The sequence below is a fragment of the Crassostrea angulata genome, chromosome 3 (genome assembly GCF_025612915.1).
Source record: "Crassostrea angulata isolate pt1a10 chromosome 3, ASM2561291v2, whole genome shotgun sequence".
Taxonomy (NCBI): Eukaryota; Metazoa; Mollusca; class Bivalvia; order Ostreida; family Ostreidae; genus Magallana; species Magallana angulata.
In genome coordinates, this window is record NC_069113.1 from 26,653,716 (window position 1) to 26,670,000 (window position 16,285).

The 16,285-nt window shown below is 34.0% G+C and overlaps 3 protein-coding genes across 6 annotated transcripts in view; 2 read left to right on the forward strand and 1 right to left on the reverse strand.

Annotated features, from left to right (window-relative positions):
* Nucleotides 1-291: 291 nt before the first annotated feature.
* LOC128178788 (uncharacterized) lies at nucleotides 292-2,651 on the forward strand. Its single transcript, XM_052846115.1, has 7 exons — nucleotides 292-364; nucleotides 475-558; nucleotides 702-759; nucleotides 1,093-1,211; nucleotides 1,354-1,452; nucleotides 1,693-1,732; nucleotides 2,178-2,651. Exons 1-7 carry the CDS (start codon nucleotides 321-323, stop codon nucleotides 2,499-2,501), a joined length of 768 nt encoding a protein of 255 aa, XP_052702075.1. The 5' UTR covers nucleotides 292-320; the 3' UTR covers nucleotides 2,502-2,651.
* A 6-nt stretch (nucleotides 2,652-2,657) lies between these two features.
* On the reverse strand, nucleotides 2,658-11,562 carry LOC128178787 (28S ribosomal protein S29, mitochondrial-like). Its single transcript, XM_052846114.1, has 13 exons — nucleotides 11,396-11,562; nucleotides 10,272-10,366; nucleotides 9,840-9,944; nucleotides 9,430-9,538; nucleotides 8,721-8,813; nucleotides 6,982-7,118; nucleotides 6,688-6,762; nucleotides 5,294-5,373; nucleotides 4,080-4,158; nucleotides 3,698-3,757; nucleotides 3,506-3,598; nucleotides 3,027-3,141; nucleotides 2,658-2,823 (listed from the first exon to the last, which is right to left on the reverse strand). Exons 1-13 carry the CDS (start codon nucleotides 11,436-11,438, stop codon nucleotides 2,738-2,740), a joined length of 1,170 nt encoding a protein of 389 aa, XP_052702074.1. The 5' UTR covers nucleotides 11,439-11,562; the 3' UTR covers nucleotides 2,658-2,737.
* A 278-nt stretch (nucleotides 11,563-11,840) lies between these two features.
* Nucleotides 11,841-16,285, forward strand: part of LOC128175574 (uncharacterized) — a 25,198-nt gene continuing 20,753 nt past the window's right edge. For 2 of the 4 annotated variants that reach the window (XM_052841323.1, XM_052841326.1), the window contains exons 1-3: nucleotides 11,891-12,014; nucleotides 12,326-12,647; nucleotides 12,833-16,109. In XM_052841323.1, coding sequence (XP_052697283.1) covers nucleotides 12,378-12,647; nucleotides 12,833-16,109 — 3,547 coding nt within the window. In that variant the 5' untranslated portion in view covers nucleotides 11,891-12,014; nucleotides 12,326-12,377. Of the gene's footprint in view, nucleotides 12,015-12,325; nucleotides 12,648-12,832; nucleotides 16,110-16,285 lie in introns of all 4 variants that reach the window. The other 2 variants (XM_052841324.1, XM_052841325.1) reach the window with 2 other exon arrangements.

Here is a 16,285-nt window from a genome sequence, read left to right on the forward strand (position 1 = left end):
TGAAGCGCGAGTACATCCAAACTTCTCGCGCTTTATCACTACTTTGGAACCTTGGTAACGTTTCCTTGGATACAGATCTCAATACGTGAGGAAATAAGACGTCAGACATATTTAATCCGGAAAAGGCTAATACATTCTTGGGGCCTAAAAATCTCTGCCTTTGTGCATTGTGTAAATCAAATAAACAAAATAGAGAATTATAAAGGAATAATATTTCTAAGCCATACTAAAAAGAGAAAAGACTTAAAACCATATAAAATGCATCGGGTTCGGAATCATTGATATAGCAGACGAAAAATTATTCCAAGCTCGATTGAAAAATGAATAAGTCACGTAGAAACAAGTACAACTTACCTTTTGGGAAGTAAGAGGGGAAATTTTTAATTATTGGACATAACTTAAATGTACTTCAAGTATACTTTTAAAGTATATACCTTTAAAATAAGATAATTCATGTATTTCTGTTTCTTGTAGAGCCTCTAGAACTGCCACAAGAAGTAATCGAAATCCCACGGTACAAACTGGAGATAAAAATGATTCTGTTCATCTTAATGATGGGTAAATTTAGACACTGCATATTTTTTATATACATAAATTTTAATTGAATGTTGGTCCGACTGACATAAAGTTTTTAACATATAATTTCAATACTATACTATACTACTATACATGCAAATCTTTTATAACAAATATTTTTGTAGACAATGTAGTAATGCAACTTTCATTGGAAAGCCAGTGGTCGCAGATGCCTATCAAAAGGTTAGTTTTTTATGTTTGGTGAACTCTAGCAATGGCGTAGCTAGGGACAAAATCTTTGAAAGCAGGGGGACGGAGCAGCAGCCCCTGCAGAAGCTGAGCATATTTTTGATTACGGCGGCAGTAATTTTAATACAGTAAAATGTATTACGTTAAGTACCTCAGTCATGATATATTATTGTACTTACAGAAAAGGTTCTATTAGATATAGATAAATACGATTTATTTTCATCAATCAAGAAAAGATAGAGATCTTCAACATTTCCTTTAACGTGTCCTCATTGAAAATGGTGAAGCAGAAAATGTTGATATTTCTCTCCTACAATGTATTACAAGGATGTGTTTCCAGAAAAGAAGTTGGGTGATAATGATGGCAGTGGCAATGATGCTTTTCCCTTCATACAAGGTGTCTCCCATAGTCAACTTCCACACCCAAATCAGTTATTACAAGCAAGGTTTTTCATGTCAATATTTATTTTTATGAATATTTAATCAAAATGCATTGCGTTATATAAATCACTTACATGTATAAGCATTACATGTAGTGATATGTGTTTATGCCTGTACTTTCATTTGCATTTTATTGTAACGTGATAGAAAACGAAAGAAAAATACAGTTCAAGAGAAAGAGAAAGGTTTTCCCAATATCAACAGTCATCTTTATGAAGTGAAGTCAAAGTTTGCCAGAACAGTAAGGCATGTACAAATCATAAATTCTCAAAGTTTAATGCATTACTGTACGACTAAAGGGGCTATATATCGGGCTTATCATAAATGTTGAATCATGTCAAAACCAACAACGTTGGTTAATTAAGATGGGTGACAGTCAAATGGATAACAAAGATGTTGGTATATTAATTTAATCTGTATGTATAAGCGATGTACATGTAGTATTGGTGCATATTAATGTTCACCATTGTTTTTTTTATATCCCAGTGAGGGTGACAGGGAAACTCCAGCTGTACCCCACTATAAGGTAGTACGATTTTCCTTCCATTTTTATTCACAAGCTATATGCCATTATTATTGTATGTCTGTCAGTGGCATCGGAAGCAAATTTAAAGGGAAGGGGGGGTCTAGACTTATCAAAAATCTTTACCAGCAAAAAAAAGTTTTGGTTATTTCCAACTTATAAAAAACAGTGACCCCCCCCCCCCCCCGGTTCCGACGCCTATGTGTGTTTTGATTGTCACCAAATCAAACCATTAAAGTAAATACCACCCTCTTTAATTAATATTCAGACTTTTGGTAATACATATAGTAAATTTATGAAAATTCTAATGCTTTAATGCTTTTTTTATACTATGTTTTTATTTTTGTGGATCCAAAAATGGAATTAATATTCTTGCATGTGTTTGACATGTCAGTTTTCAAAATATATTGAGCTTCACTGTAAATTACTATGGGTTTTTTTTTGCAAGTACTTGGAATCTGATGTAAAAGAAAATTTACCAGATTATAAGAAAGAAACCCATAGATCAACAGAACTTAAACTATCAGCATTGACTTCAAAGAAATTTGAAGAAAAATTAAATCCACCAATGCAATCCATAAGCCCTTCCTCTCTCCCTGAGAATGACTACACATCAGAGGTCCACCTTTTGAGCACCTCTACAAGTGATGATCATCCATCTGGGACCGCTGTGGTGGAATCCTGGGAGGAAGTGGAAGAGGTCATTCACAAACGCTGGAAGCGTAAACACTGGCTGTCTCTTCCTGGGGAGAGTCATCTTCCAGAGCAATGACAGTTCCCCATGTCTCGAGTCTTACTATCAATATGACCAATGAATTTAAACCCAATATGCAATATGCCTATATTTTTTTTTAACCTCTGTCTCCACTTAACACTATATATCCTTCTTTGTTTAATTTTTCACCAAATAAAATATCAAACAAGATAATAATATTTTTTGTCTTTTATTATATGAATAAATTTCTGGGTTTTTTCTTTCTTCAAAATTCAAAGTCTTATAAATTTCCACTACAGTGGCACACACACTCTGTATAGTTGATAAGGATTGTGACCACTGAGGAACTTTATTTGAGCCCTCCCATCCAGTGTTTTTGCTGAAAGACATAAAAATTATAAAAAATTTGAAGTACATACAAGATGAAAAATGTAATTTTTCACTTACAATTTTAAAAATTCTTCAGTTTGCGTTTCTTGTTTAATAGTCATATCAAACATTAGTATCCATTTTCTTTTTCAATTAATAACTTGTATTGGCTTTTTACCAACAAATGCATGTTTCTACAATTTTGATAAGTACCCTCTGGAGCCTGAATCCATCTCCTGTCAATATAGTAGTCCATTACACTCTGTAGTTCTGCATTACCGTATTTTGGGACCTCAATGGGTAAAAATGGCTCAAGAAAGTCGACGCCCTGTAAGAATGATATAGGGTGTAAACTTTTAAACAGCATGCAATCAAAAATCATTAATATTCCCTTGATATCTGGTTTTTTTTTTGGGAAGTCATTCTACCGTACCACAAAGATTTTTGCCTGTTTTAAATTTGATTGTTCAAAAAAATGGACACTTGTAGAATTGGGAACAATCAGAAACCCTAAGTTGGTCTTCCCTCTCTTCAGACATCCATTGGTCTCAAATCTCTTATCTCCAAGGGGGTACAATGTATTAGAAGTGAGACCTATGTGGGTTACTAAGGGAGGCAAGACTGACTACAGGTTTCAAAGAATGGATATAGATGCATGGTCTATAAAATATTCAAGATTGTCATTGCCTTACCTCTTTACCCATTAGCTCAGTAGGAAGATATGATTTTCTGTCTGTCACATCATTAACCCAACTTTCTGTTGAACACATTGCAACAGCATTTTTCTGAAAACAACAGAGTAAGGTTTTACCAGTAAGCAATATTTCAAAAATATAACATTGAACTTTTATTTTAAATTAAATCACATAAAAAAATGTCCTTACAGTATCTGATTGTAGGAGCTCCATGAACTGGTTTACAAGTGTCAACTGCTGGGCATGTATCTAAAACAAAACAAAATTGATTGATAGATATACATGTAGTACCGGTACTGTAATCTGATCTAATTAATTTTACTTGCTTCTACAATTCCAGTGTTCTTAAGATGAATCAGAGGGCAACATGCATGTGAAGGGTAAAATCTAAAACATTCCCTAATATAATATTTCTTATAAATTAAATGTGAATGTTTTCTGCTTAGAACTAAGAATGGGAAACCCCGTCACATTTTACTATATTGGTGGCATTTTACATTTTCATCACATGACCAACCTAGTTAATTGATCATATGAAACGCCTTGTAGGTGGTTTTTATCAAAGTTGTACCTCTTGTACTTTTTCTTTTTTCTGGCCAGTCTTTCTCCAAAATGAGTTGATGCCCCTTATGGTAACTAAAAGCTTTATTCTGAAAGAAGAAAGAGTTGTTTTTTTCATTACCCTTTCGTAAGAGAATAATTCATAAATGTTATAATTCGATGTGTAGGAAGTTCATTAGGCAAAATGCTTGACTTATTGATTGATAATGATAAATAGAATGTGAGAAATGATTACTACAAATGTAGTAATCATTTCTCACATTCTTTTCTCACAATGAAAATGAAAATGAAAAAAAAAAAAAATATCAGCCTAATATAATACACAAACAGAGTTTCTGCTAATGTTTGTTTGCATGAGTATAAAAAGAGAAATAACAGTTGAAAAAATTTAAGACATTTTGCAAACTAAAAAGAAACATCAAAATCATGCAAATTGTCCCGTAATATCAGTATAATCGCAACTCATATTTGAATAATTTAAACAATGAAATGCTTTCTTTGGCAATTCATTCGGGATATGTTGGTAGCGACATTGCACTAAAAATACATAACCCGCATTAGCAGTATCTGTAAATTTTTTCTCCAATGATCGCTACCTTCATAACCTGCACGAATCATAAAAAAAAGCATATTGTTGTTTATATCAACATCTTTCTTTTAACTAATTAATAAATTGTTTATGAAAAGTAAGTTAATTTTACTACATTTACATTACTGTTTAAGTACATATTAAGTACGTTAGCTATTATGATTATTTCGTGCAGTCCATGATTTTTCTTATGTATATGTAGGTTTTGACCAATTGATAAACAGGGCATGTCAATTTCAGTCCGGTCAGTTTCTTGTCAGTTTCAGCCACTGTAGATTTCGACCAATCGATAAAGGGGGCATGTACATTTCAGTGTGGCTGTTTCTATAGAGCTATGAATTAACTATAAGTTTTCGTAAGAAATAGAGGGAATAATACTTGGTAGATGTTAATTTAATGTGATTAATGATTATAATACTACAACTTTAATCCTATAAAATTAGAAATTTAATTTGTTCCATCACTTGCTTCATAAAACATTTTTATAAAACTAATACCAAGTATGCAATAGTATTCAACATATATTGTTATATATATATTGTTTATGTGCATGTAGCAAGTATGGGAGTGGATCTTTACATTCATTTCAAATTGCATTTAGATCGACCAACTATATTGACTATAATGTTACATACTTGTCATTGTTTGCTAGAATTTGCAGTTCCTTTAATAGTGCTCCAACAACATCATTTGCAAACTTCATTCTTGTAATTCCCTGCAATTTCAAGGTAAAAAGCAATTAAAGGTTATCATTAAAGTAATCAATCTTGGACTATGGCAAAAATTGTTTACATAAATAGTAGCATATGAGTGTATAAATCTTTTTTTATTTGTTTTCAATTTTCTTTCACTTAGACTTTCAGCATTGGTGATGTTTTTGACTAAAAATCATTGAATAATTAAAGGTTATCAGTTACAACATAACTCAAAGAATGGTAAATGTTTACTCAAGTCACAGCTTGAACATATGGATGCTTAAACATATTACTTTGGCAAATCTTCTAAAAGATTTTCCAATGAGCAATATTGATCAGAATCATTCTTTCAAAAGGAATGAATTATACCCTGTGCATCTGTTACAAACTTCTAAAATTATTTTTATATCATATAATCTAATGACTTAATTGGGGAAAATAATCCACCTCCCTCCCCCCCCCTTCCTTCACAGTTTTTGAAAAGAAAAAAAACCTCCCATGTACATGTATATTACAGCAACAGTAATATTAGGACTTGCCTACTAGTGACCTTGACCTTTAAATTTCATTTCAAGGTCATGGTACTTGGTCAGTCATACACAATTTTATATAAAGTAAAAGCCCCTGTTACCATGGATAATATATAAAACACTGATGGGAGGAAGACAAACAGTTTATTAGGTTCTCTGACTCTCAGCCTCAAAGTTTTTTTTTCATCAAAAAATGTTATTTATCCTTCAAACTTTATTAATAAACTAAAATAAAAAGAATTTTTTTATGGTATCCATGCATTTTACAAAGTTATTGCAATTTTGGCCACAATGGATATAATGGAATAAATAACGTAGACTTGAGTTCAAATTAAAAAAACCAAACGCTTGTATCGATGCGTCGATGGCTCCAACCCCTTTACCTCTAGGTAGTAGGTCTCCATGGAGCCACTAAGCCAAGCAGGTCGTTGAATGACTTTGCGTTATATTAAAACTTTAAGACTAATTCAATTTGTCCATAAAAAAGGTAGATTTATGGAACAAATAAAAAATTCCGGATAATTAAGAGTTATCGAACCTTGTGAGGACCAGAGATCTTTGATTACATGTCGGAGGACCTGGGTTCAAACCCTAGCAGAGGCAACACTTTTCTCTAATATTTATAACTCATTTTGGTCTGGAGGAGGAAAATTATTAAATGCCCAAGAACTCTTTAATTTATTCATTTTGGTAAGAGAAAACAATCATGCATATGAAATATCCTTCCTCCCCATCCTATATTTATGGTAGTTAAGATCAACTCTGTGTGTTTATGTAAAACCATATCTTCTGTACTCTACTTACAAAAGAAATTAAATCTGTCAGGGGTATTCCTTGCTCTGATGCTTCATGTTCAGAAAACTCATATGTAGTAGAAGTCTACAAAACAAAATACACAGTGAGTACCAAAGCTAATAAAAATACAAACTAGATGCTAATGTACACTCACAGTAAAGACACAAAAGTATAAAGTCCAAGAACTTGTTGATGCACAGGAAATTAATTGATATTACAATTTTCATATTTCTGTGGAGTAAATTCATTGAAGAACATGAATGCAGTTGTTTAACAGAAAAAAGGAGTATTAATCATACTCACTGTGAATTCTTTAATTAAACTCATGTTTTTAAGTAGAAAATCTTCAAGGAGGATTTTGGAGTGAACAGGTAGATCGAAGAGAGATTCCTTGTGGTGGTTGAATGAAACATCCAGTCTCTTGCAGTTCCACTCATTGGCTAACAATACAAAACACCACACATATCAAAGGAACCCTATAGATGAGTATCTTGCACCAAACTCTCACTGCTGCTATCTATCCAATATTGTGAAACTTTTCAATATGATAAAACAAGTGAGAGGTTTAACTTTCACTTACCTTCTTGGAAATGCTGCTTTCACATCAAATATTTAGCTATATTTATCAAAATTACTTAAAGATGGGACATTGATATATATACTTGAACAAATCATAAGTGTGACTATATTCATTGATAATACCAGGTATATTCAAGAAAAGGACCAATCACATGTACTGTAGTTGGAGAGTTCAATCATGGTAGAATTTTGTCTACTGGTACACATAATATAAAATCTTGGCTATGGGAAAAATTTTACTTATCTACAAGTAATCCAAATTATCTACAAGTAATCCAAATTATCTACAAGTAATCCAAATTATCTACAAGTAATCAAAATTGGATTCCCTTGTCTGATTCAGTAGACTACTACATCATATAACAACTTAATAATGAGGATCATTGGGTATGATTTTAATCATCGCTAGATTGACTTCAGTTGATAAGAAATGATGTAATGTACACCCCTTAGCAAAATAGGGAATAGGGAACATTGACCTTTGGACATATTATTTAAAAATGACAGTGTTTAAGGTAAACCACTAAGACATAAAAGAAAAGTACACAAATATATTTTATTTGGAAAAGTGCTCATGTATTTTAAACCATTTCACTTCTGAACTAGTGTGTGATAATCTTATAAAAGTACTGCGATTAAAATCCATTAGTTACACTTGTTAAATCCTATATAAGACTCTGATAATCAGAGTATTTTCATTCATTTATTCCTTATAATGAAAGATATTAAATAATAAACTCATGAATCAGACATAATTCAGATGGTCAATATCTCAAAGGGTCCCTCTTTAATAAAGCACAGAAGAACTTTGCTTGACATTAACCTCCGACTAAGAAATTTAGTTCAAGGTCATTGTTAGCTTATTAAATAAGCCCTCTATGAATGACTGTTAAGGCAGATGACGCTAAGAGAAAAAGGAAATAAAGTCTCAGTGAGGATTCACATGGAAATCAATTATGACATTGTCACTTGACCTAAAGACTTGGTTCAAGGTCAATGCACACCCTTTCCTACAGGCGGTCTTTGGAAGAGTGGGTAAGTTGGGGCCAAAGTAAAGGGTGAAGAATTTGTTCCCAAGGATGATTTTTCGCAGAGGTTTTCTATAACCTTTACTTTTGATGTTGAAACGTGGTTCAAGGTAACTGGAAGGTCCAAGGTCATTAAAACCCTTTACCTCTCTATGAGCCAGAATGAGAATGAGAGAAAAAATATTTTACACAAAGCTTTACTTTGATAATGACCTCTGATCTAAAAACTTGATTCAAGGTCACTGCAAAAACTCAACTCAAGGTACTTTGCGTGTGAAGATTATGCAAAATTGGGCCAAGTGATGTAAAAAGGACAACTGACAGACAGATGGACAAACAGACTGATCACAATAGCATGCCTGCAAGGCAGAGCGCAATATATACTATCACAAAAACATACTAGTAACACATGAAATCAAACAGCATTTCACTCACCCCAAGGCACGGTCAATAGGACCCAGTTCTGGCTCCGACAGTAATGCATTATGTGTGTCATTGTAAACTTTTTACCAGCATTCATTTCTCCATCTACATTTTGTTAAGTTTACATAAAATGACCTTCGAATATTTACGCAATATTAAAAGAGAAAGAAGTCATGACTTGCACACTATTTTTACTTCAAGTTGCTCTGTTCTCCTTTAGTATTGATATCACAAGTAGTTTAGTCACTAGTACTATTTCTATAATCATGTTTTTCATAATACATATATCTTGATGTTAAAAATTAATATTGCTGAAAATTTTAATGTACTGTATACAGGGCTATTTTCACCCCATGTTGTTTTCGTCCTTCTTCACTTGCAAACGGTTTCGTCCCATCTTGAATTTCCCCGGGTAAAGTTGTGTTTAAAGAGAGATAATTTGAACATTTGAATTCACTCAGTCTTAAATTTGCCCACTGACAATGAGGGCTAAAGGGCGAATATAAAACAGGGCCGAATATTTCCCTGTTTATAGTATAACTGCTTAAATCCCTCTATTACCTGGTATTTACTTTTCTTGATTCAACTTATAATAGTTCCAGTAAATACTGGTAGTCTTGACTAAATCAATACACACTCTTCAGTTTATATATAAAAACTTCAAATAATATTCTACATATACTGTTATCATTGATATACATGTGTATTATGACAAGGATACAGAGAAGAAATCTTGTCAGTGGATAGTTGTAGTTCAACCTCTTCAAAATGTCCATGACTTCCAAAGCTGGTCTTCTAATTAGAATACTAAACTCTTGAAACATTTTGTTCTGAAACAAAAAAAAAAAAATCAAAACTTATTGCTCCCTGTAGAGTCCCAATTAAATGAGAGAAATTAATATCCGCTGAAATTGTGAGAAGCACCCATTGCAGAACGGTACATTTCGAGTACCTTCATATGCATATGCGGCATGTTTAATTTCCGCTTTTTGGTAAGGGAACTGCCTAACCATTTATGCAGTATGGGTACCAATTTGTTAATTAATATCACCTATTGACAGCATAGTTAAGTGCACATGCCAACCATCATATTTATATGAATAGTGGCTAGACATCTTAGGAAGAGCCTACCATATTCTTTTCATGTGGACTCATCCAGTTCAACATAAAGATTTTCTGTACATCCTTCTTCGGTATGGTGTAAAACTGTCCTTCATGTTCAAAAGAATGTTCTGACTGCAAAACAAGTTATAAACCATTTCCATTAATCTGTTCTTTATCTATACATCAAAGAGATTATGCTAGATTATTAACTGTAACAATGCAACATATATTATTTAGATTTCAATATTCAAACTTTTAGTTGTGTTTGTGACTTTTTAAGTCTTTGTGAGAAACTCTTAGTTGTAGCCCAGTATTTATATAAATTATATGCTTTAAAACAAAGACTTAACATTGCAAATCTTTGTTGTTGCAAAGCCAGTATTTCACTAGACAACTGTGAAATTAAGTTGTCACTATTAAAGATGCAAAAAAAGACTATAATTATGATGTAGTACTTACTGGGTCAGAGATCTCTGTTCTAAATGTTGTAACACACCTCTGCCAGCATTTCAGAGATGAGGAAGATCTAAGCAGTGATGAATTTATGCAATATCCTTTTAAAGAGTGAAAGAAAAAAAATTAGAACCGTTTTAATAAGAGCTTGAACTTTGGGTAGTTGGTTTCAAACAGCATTGTGACGTACGCCTGTCTATTTCATTAGTGACCACTCAGTCATTGCTCTTGGAAATCAACAAGATTTGTCTGGCTTTTGAGCTAAAACTATGCAATGGGTGTATATTTCACTTAGAACCATTTTCAACTTGTTTTGACCAAAAAAATAGATAGTCATGTCCTACTGAAAGTCCAAGGCCTTGTTAAAATGGTTGTAAAAGAAGACTTAACATTAAGGCATGACATTTTAACTAACAATAATTATTTTTATTTAAGGACTAGAAAAATTTGTTTCTATGACAACTAAGCTTGTGTGCACTTTATCTAAGAGAGAGAGAGAAAGAGAGAGCTATATAACTTAAAGAATCAAATATCTAAATTATCATTTAAATTATTTGGTTATATAACTTTATGCACATAAGAAATGCAAATTAATTTGCCACTATCTTGCCATTTCAACAGCTAGTTTATAGAAAAGTTATTTTGAAGGAGTCACACTGACTCAAATGGTGGATAGTCAATTAAAATTTTAATCAACAGTTAGGCTAGGCCCTTTTAAACAGATGTGCGGATTTGAGAATTATAGAGGGTATAAGAGGAGTTAGTTAGAACCTTATTAGTGTGATTCTCATGACCAGCTGAATGTTGCAAGAGACAAAGATATTTAGAAAATGGACTGCACAAAGTTAAACTCGTGTCTTCTAAGCGTTGGGCTGAGAAATTAGCTTGATTTGTTTTTTTTTAAACCCTCTCCTTTCTTGAGTTTGTGTTTTTTCTTATTACAAAACAAATGTTGGTTATGTATTTGTCAGCATTGATTATGTTTGCACCTTTGAAAAGGGCAACATTTCGTCCCATAAGGGCATGCATAAATAAGCTGCCCTTAACTTCAGTCAATATTTGTGTAATGTCATAATCTAGAGGAAATTCGAACGCCATTTAAATTCACTTTATGTAAGATAAACATATACCTGATGGTTGTTTCGATACTATTCTATATATCACAGAAGCCATGATAAGTTTTTAAGCTGTCATTGCATTTCTTCTTATTTAAACTTAGCTTGTAATTATGTCTGTACAATTTTCTACAATCACGACGTCAATTTCAGTTCATGGAGGCAGACATATTGAATAGAATATATTTTTGAATTAAAATTTATTCTTTGAATTTATATTTTTGTAAAATGCAAAACTAAATACAAATTTGGATTTTTTATATTTAGTAAAAATCTTAATTAAATTTTGCTGTACCAAAACACACCAAACACGAATGGGGAAATTATCGTTTTCGACGAAGACCTTGACCTTAAGATTAAAATACAAAATTTTAATGTTTTGATTTATTTATACACAATTCTCAATCTGAAAGTAAAATTTCAAATTGAAAACCAAACGCACAAAGTGGATTATCATCTTTTATATATCATGTCGTGATGCGAAACAAAACAATCTCGTTTTCAAAATCCCCGTCGGTTCTCAACCACAGACGCCATATTTGATCAGCGATAGGTATGGCGTAGATTTTAGGATGTTTTGATAATCGTATGAGTAATCAATCTTGCTAATTAGATCAATTGTACGACATAACAGGTAAATACTAGAGTGTATGGCTACTTAGACTGATTTCTTTTCATTTAAAGTAGATCAGATTTAAATGAATATAAACAGGTGCACATTTTGGCGGGTAAGAAGGATTTTTGTGCTTGTTGTTTATCATTGTTTATGGCACTCTTGTGTTTGTATGTTACACAGTTGTAAGTGATATATGCAAAACAACGACAAGAGAAGACAATGCACGTTGTTAAGTTTTTCACAAGGAATTTTTAAGCTATACTTTAAATTGCTTTAATAAAAAAATTCTGAGAGTAATGTTTTATTTTGTTCTCTTTATATTGTTGCAGTCACTTTTGGTGATTTATTGATGAGATCCATGATATGGATCATGACTGAGAAATGAACAGAGAGGACCCAGAAGTGACTTCCCATGTATATAGCAGCGAATCTCCTCACTCCAGTACAGCAGAGTCTTCTGACAGCGATAACGCCAGTTCATCTGAAAAGGAGTTCTCTGTCCAAGGGACTAATTTTAAACAAGGGCAGTTAAAGCTTACCATATCAGCTAAACAAAAAAGTTCATCTTCTTCATCTTCCCCTAGTTATGACGAAGGACAGGGCTCCAGACTAAATGAGGAAGACAGTGTATTTGTTGACACAGGGGTAAAGGTTGTTTAAACGTATTTGGTTTTGTTTTTTAAAGATACAGACGATCTTCTGAAGATTAAGACTTGATTAAACATTATTACGTATTTTGATTGCCATGAAATAATATCACTGTATGTGAAGATTACAATATGCAATGAGAATTTAAAAACTGATAAACTTTACCTAGAATTTCACTTTGATTGTAGCAATCATGTAGAACCAATCCTGAGCAGTATGTGAGAAAATCCTCAACAAGGATGGAACATCCAAATGATTCCAACGAACACACAAGTGAATCCACGTATGATGCTGAAGGACCCAATGCTAGTAATTATACGGAGGAAGGGTCAAATCAGTCATCTGAAGGATTTCAGAATACATTCCAACAATTTGTGCAGTCATCAGGTGTAGAAGAACAAGTGTTAGATGAAGCCAAAATTTCCTCAAATGGGAGTAAAGACAAATTTTCAAGTAAATGCTATGTCTTACTGGATAAAAAGAGCTCACCGTTAAAAAGACACTACAGAAAGATGGCATCAAAAGCAGGGAGTGTTAAGGATGTGGGAAACTTAGACAAAATAAGAGAGAAGACCAAATCTTTGGCATCAAGGAAGAAAAATCTGGTGGTCTCTGAAGCAACAAAAGATGACAACTCTGAAAGTGAATGTGAACATACAAATGAAATACCGGAGTCTGAATGTTCGAATCTCCATGACAATATTTTTGATAAAATGATGAACACTGCTCTAAACAACATATCATCTGAAGCAGACAGTAAATCTCAAAAGAAACGAAGGCCACTCAAGGCAAATAAATCTAAGCAAAGACCATCGAATTGTGACATAGAAAAAGAAAGTGAAATTCCATGTGAAATTAATTCGTCTAAACTGGCTGCCGATGTTGCTAGAAATGAATTCATTTTCAGGAATACGAGAAGTGGAGATGAATCTGATGCTATGTCGGATCGCACCCGTCCAGGAAGTGTTCATGATCAGCAGGAAAGTTTCTCTCGCTTGGACAACATGCAGTCCAATGTGTCACCAGATAGTGGCATATCTTTAGCAGATTCACCTGTTGGAAATGAATCTCCAATATCTGTGACATTGTCGGATATAAATTCAAAAGTAAATGTGGGGGTTTACACTAGTGACATTTGTTGTGTTCAAACAAGTGAAAAACTGGATTCTGCTGAAACTGTGTCTTGTGAAATGGCATCTTCCTGTCAAAAACAAGATGCCATGAATGGGGGATCAGGGGTTGATTTGCAAAAATCAAACCATAGGCATGATAAAGAGTTTGATATGGGCTCTCCACACTGTGATAGTTTAGTTGTGAATACAAACTTGGGTGATAACATTTTGGGTTGTTGCAGCAGTAGTGATACATCCTCTTCTCACTCACCATCTCCAAAAAAGAAAAGCGTTGGCCGAGTACCTAAAAGAGCCGAGTTTTTGCGACTCCATAAGAGCAGTACATTGTTGACTACGGGTAAAATGCCAGTTCAGGTTGATGACACAATTTCGAAGGAAGACAATTCGTTCTCTGTGCCATTAATCCCAGGCCCTTCACTGCAAGAGAGGCTGGCACAGTGTCCAGATAGGGTTCAAGAGGAGGATGAGCCACCACAACCAAAGAAGCGTAAATACACAAAACACAAGAAGAACAGTGAAAAGGTTCTCAAGAAGGCATTTGATGTGTACGAGTTTCATGAGGGAGATAAGCCAATAAAGAAGCGCAGTGTGGGACGACCCCCAGGTCAAGGAAAAGCAAAAATTTCTGGTGGTGGAAGGGGGCCAGGTCGACCCCCAGGAAAGCCCACCTTCAAGAAAAGGGGCCCTGGTAGGCCACCTAAAGTGGTTTCAGCTCAAGCTGCTAAAAGAGGACCAGGACGGCCTAAAGGCTCTCTAAATAAGAAGACGCTTCTCGCAAGAGCTGGTGTAAATCATTCTAAAGGTGTAAATAATTCTCAAAAAACAAGCACTGCCCCTGGTACGAAAAAAACTTCCTCAACTGAGGTTGAGTCTGGTCTGATTTTACCTGAAAATATTTTGGACCAACTCTCTCAGATTGATGCTAACTCGGATGTAATCAACTTTTCGGACATATCACCATCTAAATCATCAGAGTCATCACTCTCTGAGGCTCACAACAACTACCTTCAAAATCTATCAGACATCTCTCCAGCTAAGTCCACCTCCAGTGTGGAAAGTTCATCGTTTTCTTTTAAACCTCCTATTTATCAAATGAGGGCACCATCCCCTGTGCCATTTCAAAAACCTCCAGAGAGGAGAAAGGTAGGAAGACCAAGGAAAAGGCCACTGAAACCTGAAGCATCCTTGCCCTCAACATCCTCAGATAGGCATGGATTTGATCAATTTCCTACATCTAGTGTAGATAATGAATCTGAGGACAGAGAATTGGAGTCCATTATCCAAAGTGTTCAGAATTCCATATCTTCACAGTTTCATAACCCCAGCATGTTAGCTCTTGACGACTTGCATGAGAGTTCCATTGAGGATGAGCTAAATTCCATAGAACCAACCTTTGACCCAGTGCCTTCAGTTGGACAACAGCACAGTGCTGAGTCAAAGCTAAAACAGGTTCCAAAGATTCGGAAACCTAAGTTGCATGTCATGATGCGTAAACATGGAAACTTGAAAAGTAAAAGAGGTCGCAAGAAAAAGAAGTACACAGTTACCCCCACAGAATTCTCTGGGGGTAGCTTTACTGATAAATACAATGCATTCTCATCCTCGCCCAAATTCAAATTATCAAGTGCTAAGACACTACTTGGTTTTACAAGTAAGTCCAATATCTTGGCGTCTAGTAATTTTGATTCTGATCCAGAAGATGGGGATGAAAATAGGCATTTTCTACAGAAAATGAAACAGCAGCAAAAACTGAAGAAAAAGAAAGAAAAGTTGATCAACTTCAGATCCAAACATAGAAACATTGTTGACCCTCTATTTCTGAATAACTTGGAGTATGTGATAGACAATTTTCACCTTTTGGCCATATCTCGTCCTGAGGAAACCTTCATAAGAGTGAAGCCTGGAGAAGTGCCATTACCAAGCATTTTCAAATTAACCAAAATCAATGTGAAATCTAAAAAGAAAGACATAAGACATCCTTTTGAGTCAGAAAAAGTGAAAAGGTTGAAAACTTCTCGCAGTAGGGACTTTGCTTTACAGATCATGGAGAAAAAATCCAAAATGAAGTCATTTCATAGGAAATTGTTTAGTTTCAAAGAGAAGAAATTTTTTCCTTCTTGGAATCACTCTGACGATGACCTTGGTTTGCAGCAATATGTCCCAAATGTTCCCCCAAAGAAAAGACACAAGTTTTTATCTGATATTCCACCAACAACAAAAAATTTGACAGGCATGGGTGCAGGACCAGTTCAGCAGCCAGAAAAACGAAAACCAGGGCGGCCCAGAAAAAATCCAGTATTAAAACCCAGTTCAGAATGTAGGAGTGGGGAAGGTAGTACGCACTATGTATTTTCACTTAATTTTCATTCCTTACTAATTTCAATTCCTTAAATATATACATGATAAATTTATACACATGTGGAATTTTAATCTATTTTCACTTAATTTTCATCCTTCACCAATTTTCAATTCCTTGAATATATATATATATATACATTTGGTATTTTA

Bases quoted from the DNA above. Each gene is read 5' to 3' on its own strand.
- LOC128178788 (XM_052846115.1), top strand. From the start codon at position 321: ATGAATAAGTCACGTAGAAACAAGTACAACTTACCTTTTGGGAA. The intron at 365-474 runs GTAAGAGGGGAA...TGTTTCTTGTAG, and splicing joins TACAACTTACCTTTTGGGAA to AGCCTCTAGAACTGCCACAA. The intron at 1,212-1,353 runs GTTTTTCATGTC...GTAACGTGATAG, and splicing joins AATCAGTTATTACAAGCAAG to AAAACGAAAGAAAAATACAG.
- LOC128178787 (XM_052846114.1), bottom strand. From the start codon at position 11,438: ATGGCTTCTGTGATATATAGAATAGTATCGAAACAACCATCAG. The intron at 9,945-10,271 runs GTAAGTACTACA...CTTGTTTTGCAG, and splicing joins GAACAGAGATCTCTGACCCA to TCAGAACATTCTTTTGAACA. The intron at 8,814-9,429 runs GTATCCTTGTCA...AACAAAATGTAG, and splicing joins ACTGACAAGATTTCTTCTCT to ATGGAGAAATGAATGCTGGT.